The sequence below is a fragment of the Macadamia integrifolia genome, chromosome 14 (genome assembly GCF_013358625.1).
Source record: "Macadamia integrifolia cultivar HAES 741 chromosome 14, SCU_Mint_v3, whole genome shotgun sequence".
Lineage (NCBI taxonomy): Eukaryota > Viridiplantae > Streptophyta > Magnoliopsida > Proteales > Proteaceae > Macadamia > Macadamia integrifolia.
In genome coordinates this window covers 223,808-228,669 of record NC_056570.1, presented here as the reverse complement: position 1 = coordinate 228,669, position 4,862 = coordinate 223,808, and the positions used below count along the sequence as shown (strand labels likewise).

Genomic DNA, 4,862 nt, shown 5'->3' with positions numbered 1-4,862 from the left:
AAGCTTTGCTGCACTATTCCCTATCTTGGGTATTATGCCTTCACAACATTAAGGTGATAGCTCTGTAGCCTACCATTTACAGAGACCTTCATGCTTGAGAAGATCCAGTTCATCCACCAAATGTCTTTCATGGACCTCTATAAATCATACAAGTTGTGCATAAAAATAAAGACAAGACCAAGAACAAACAAGGGCAACTAATAAATATCCTCCTTGCAAAGGTAGGTCCTTGGCTATGACCTGCACCCATCTAAAGGTAAGCTAGAATGAGAGACAGGAGGGTTGTTGCAGCTGGAACTTGGGGAAAAGCCCTTGTGAATACATAAGGCAGATCACTGTTTCTCTTCTGAGTTCGCTTCAGATGTCCAGACTATATCTTTCAATCCTGACGAGAAGCTTTTGTAGAACTGGAATTTTATCAAAGAATTTGGGAAATAGTCAGTAGCTACAAAGGGTTCACAGATCGTTTTCTCAGAATCCCACAAGAAAGACTTTTGAACTGCAACATACCTTGTGAAACTCCAATGTATCACCTCCAGTCTTCCGGAGCTCTACCATATGCAGAGTTGGAGCCACTTCAAAAACCTAGAATGGAAATGCCACAAAGTCCTGAATATCCTTACAAAATACCAAGATAAAGGTTCTTTTTGTATAGCTTCAGAGAATCTATTTCAATATGAGAGTAAAATAATGGACAGGAATAAATTCCAGCCAAAATGGAAAAACCATTCTGCCAATGGTAGACAAGCCCAAACCCAATCTTGTCTATGGGCAAGTATAAATCACATATTGGCATGACCAGACTAGTGGCACAGTGCAATGGCCAAACCTTGGGGCGCAGGGACACCATTTAATAAGCAGGCCTTGAGAAAATAAAACATAGAAGAGACAACTCTATCAATAAGGAACTGGTATGTGAACATTCACACTATTTTCCATGTCTCTACTTATTTCATAATATTGTTAATGCTATAACGACATAAAATATTGAAGTACCACTAGGTGGTATAATAAAGAAAATCAGAATGCGAAAAAGGAGTTTCCATTGACAAGGGGAACTGCGTACCTCGGTAGCTACTGAGAGGTGGCCCTTCCTTCCAGTTTTGTCACCTCGCAACTTCATCTGGAAAGGTTTCAACATAGAAACAGAAACTCAAGTTCAAATTTTGTAGTTATCAAAAAAATGCTGTTTGGGAATCTTTAATAAAGTAACTAGGAAAGAAAGAGGTTACCTTGTAGTTTCGCTTGCACACATTAAAACCAAGAGGCTTTGCAGTCTCTTCAATCTTAGACATGATTTCATGTGCAGGGTGCTGAGAGGTAAAGCGTGTCTCTCGCTTCACAAGACCCTACAATTTGAAGAGGCACCGAACAGAAAACATATATTATCAGGCAACAACATTAGATTTTACAAATCAGAAAGAATAAAAGGTGCAGAGTTCTTTTGAAAGTCATCTTTGCCAATTGGACACAAGCAATAGGAACACACTCATACACCATCTCTTGGGTTCTACAGTATCAATGATCTAAATTATGTCAGGGGCTCCATGAGACAACTTGTAAATAGACACTACAATGAATTTTATTATTTAAATGAGAGGAGAATTTTAAAAAGAGCAATATAAGACATTCAAACCAAGAATGTCACCTTTTTTAAACATACCATCTGCTTCCCAAACAAATTTTCGAGATTGAAGCTTTGTGACCTAGAAATAAGCTCAAACGCATTCATTGATACAGGTTTCTCTTTCTTTTCAGTTACAAGGTGCTCCTGCAAAAAAAAAAAAAAAACACTCCATGAGGCCCTTGCTATCATGCTTCAGTTTACAGCTGATTAGAGTGTTGAATCATACCATCACGAGCCAACTACTTAAGCAAAGGTTTTTCTACATTCAAGTATAATAAAGGTTTTTCCACGTTTGATACAATTAAGGCCCTTAAACTGGAGTACTTTCAAAAGCAGGTTTTTGGACATTGGAAAACAGAAATTTTCCTACTTTAAGGACTACATTCTGGAAAATTTTCTAGGTTGAAATATGATCACTCTAATTTCAAATATAATTGCTCACCTCTGAGTCATTAAACACAGCATCAACATCATCAAGGCTGATATCTTCCCCATGTTCGAAGTCTGGTGGCCTGTACCCTTTCTTAAACCATTCATTTTCCAAGATTTCCGGAATTGTTATCCGCTGAAACAACAATGAAGTCAACATTTCAGCATCTGGTCCCAGAATGCAGGAAAATGAAATGCTTAATCTATTTACACGACTGCATATCTGTAGTAGAGTACTAATCAAGTAATTTTAGGCACAGTTGGGGCACATGAGGAAGCAATGCTAGTGGATTTTGAACCAATAACTCAACATATTTAGTTTACTTACAGTGAGAGGATTTGGGTCAAGAATAGACTTTATCAATTTTTTGGCACCAGATGAAAACCATGAAGGGCATGTAAAATCAGCCTTGTATATCTGTAGTTTTGAGTAAGTAGATGAACATAAGTTTTTTCGCTTGAGTCTCAGAAGGAAATAAATGTGTATGGAGTCACAACACTGAAATATTTACTTTTCTATATAAAGCCATGAGGTTTGGCTCATCAAAAGGCAAGTACCCAGCCATAAGAACAAACAGAATGACCCCACAAGACCATATATCAGCTGCTGTACCATCATAACCTTTATCATGGAGCACCTGAGAGAAAAAATTAAGCAAACGCCATATTAATGAATAAAAACACAATTTTTTGCAACACCCCCCACCTAAAAAAAAAAAGTGTCATCATTCGGAACAACAAAATCAGCTCATAAAAGGATAATGATGAAAATACATACCTCAGGAGCAACATAATTTGGCGTCCCGCAGGCAGTATGTAGCAAACCATCATCCTACAATAAATAGAATGTTAACAATAAGGCATGTGATATTTTCTTATAAGGCTTCAATATAGCTTCAGTACAGGGAAGACAGGTCTCTTCATGGGAAGCTAGTCGCAAGTCGCCACCATATTAATGATGGTTGAACTCGAGCAGTTCTTATATTGCTCAAAGTGTATGCTACAGTCTACTGCGAAGATTAACTGTAACAATTTACATTAATGGTACCTTCTACCACATTTTCTATTCTCAATGATGAAACTATAAGCCATACTCAATTTTATAGTAAAACACATGTATGCAGATTCAATCTCCTACTGTTTGTACCTAAAAACACTTTCAGGTTTGGGCCTTGCAGCAGATATGATTTCAAGAAAAAGATTTTCCACACAATTGAAAAATACTAAGCTATATATGGGAAAAAAACTAACTCCTATGGGAATTACTGTGCATCCTTCCCAGTTTAAATCCCACAAACAAACAGGTAGAGATGATTCTAAGGCATCAACTATGAGCAAGGTATCCGAAGTTTTGAAATGACAAATGCATCCTAAACAGAATCTAAGCTCTCAGTGCAGCAAGAAATGCCACGGAATTGATGCATTAAAAACCATGACATACGGTTACAAGATAAAGTCCCACATGTTCCATTGGTGTTGATATTTTTCAGTTCTTTCACAGATGATGTTAGTGAGCTCAATATATGGAAGCACCATCCTTCAAGACTGTTCTACGTCCATTCACCTTTATAGTGCTAAGGAATCTCAGCGGGCATCTGGCAGTGTTGGCATATTGAACAGTTATCAAGAAGGCAATTTCTTTTTAACAACCCAACTGAAATTCGTGTGCTAGAAGTGAGTGAGTAATCTAGGAAATACTGCTAGATAATTCTCACAAAAAAAATCCAGCTATTAAAACTAAAACAGATAATCGCAAAGAAATCGACAAATTGTTCATTAAAACGTGGCCTGGAACAAAATTGGACATGTTCCTCAAACTCTAACACTAAGGACTAAGCAATGTGGACAGGAACTTACCCGTACTTCTTGTGAAAATGTACTCAATCCAAAGTCCGAAACTTTAAGAACACCACATGAATCAAGAAGCAAATTTTCAGGCTGCCACACATGAAAAATGTAATACATTAATGATGGTGTGCTGGCTGCGTTATGAGAGTTACAGACAAAGAACCAAACTTGCTAGATCACACTCCTCTTAACCCCCCCACTCACGCCACCCAGTAAAACAGAAGGGGGGGGGGGTTCAGGCAATGTAAGACAGGAAATTAGGAAATTAACGAAGATTTAACTCATAACAGCTTGTAAAACCTTCAAATCTCTATGGTACACGCCTCTACTATGACAGTAATCCACAGCATTAATTAGCTGTTGGAAATATCTCCTAGCTTCATCTTCTTTAAGTCTCCCATGTTTGACCTACAAAACAGAGAACCCATAAGGAAATGTTTTGAAATCAAAGCTGTAAACATCCAAAACACAAAGATACAATGTAGAAATGCTGAAGCCATGAATAAGCACATGCCCCAAACTTTTTTGTAAATTGAATGGATTTGAATGGCATCTTGGGGAACCTGAATTCATTCTGATTATGATACTGAATCTCTGCACTGACTTAAATATCTGACAGTAATTGTATCCAGGATCCAGATCTCTGATTAACTGTGTTCAACAAGTTCTCTGTATGTGCATACGCATGAACACACGTAATCATATTGCGGTCCTAATTGTAATGGATCAGAGTATAACAAAAACCCCTATAACAGGGAAGTGGCCATTGACAGCACTAGATTTTTTTCTCAAAAATTCACTTCTTCATGTTTAAGAATATTATATTAAATCCATTGGGCCATTGCAATGCAAATTTTAATAACCCTTAGAACATACATAATGTTAAGTTACCAAAATTTTGTCTGGAACACTTTTTCTTCGGAATCTTGGGGTGGGGGGTGGGGGTTGGGGGGGGGGG

General features: G+C 37.6%; 1 protein-coding gene across 2 annotated transcripts in view; it reads right to left on the bottom strand.

Moving 5' to 3' along the window:
* Positions 1 to 4: 4 nt before the first annotated feature.
* Positions 5 to 4,862, bottom strand: part of LOC122061443 (CBL-interacting serine/threonine-protein kinase 9-like) — a 6,764-nt gene continuing 1,906 nt past the window's right edge. The window contains exons 5-15 of one of the 2 annotated variants that reach the window (XM_042624700.1): positions 4,205 to 4,312; positions 3,914 to 3,994; positions 2,835 to 2,888; positions 2,569 to 2,694; positions 2,385 to 2,474; positions 2,070 to 2,192; positions 1,649 to 1,771; positions 1,233 to 1,349; positions 1,067 to 1,123; positions 511 to 585; positions 5 to 407 (exon numbers count right to left, since the gene is read on the bottom strand). In XM_042624700.1, coding sequence (XP_042480634.1) covers positions 333 to 407; positions 511 to 585; positions 1,067 to 1,123; positions 1,233 to 1,349; positions 1,649 to 1,771; positions 2,070 to 2,192; positions 2,385 to 2,474; positions 2,569 to 2,694; positions 2,835 to 2,888; positions 3,914 to 3,994; positions 4,205 to 4,312 — 1,029 coding nt within the window. In that variant the 3' untranslated portion in view covers positions 5 to 332. The remainder of the gene's footprint in view (positions 408 to 510; positions 586 to 1,066; positions 1,124 to 1,232; positions 1,350 to 1,648; positions 1,772 to 2,069; positions 2,193 to 2,384; positions 2,475 to 2,568; positions 2,695 to 2,834; positions 2,889 to 3,913; positions 3,995 to 4,204; positions 4,313 to 4,862) is intronic. The other variant, XM_042624701.1, reaches the window with a different exon arrangement.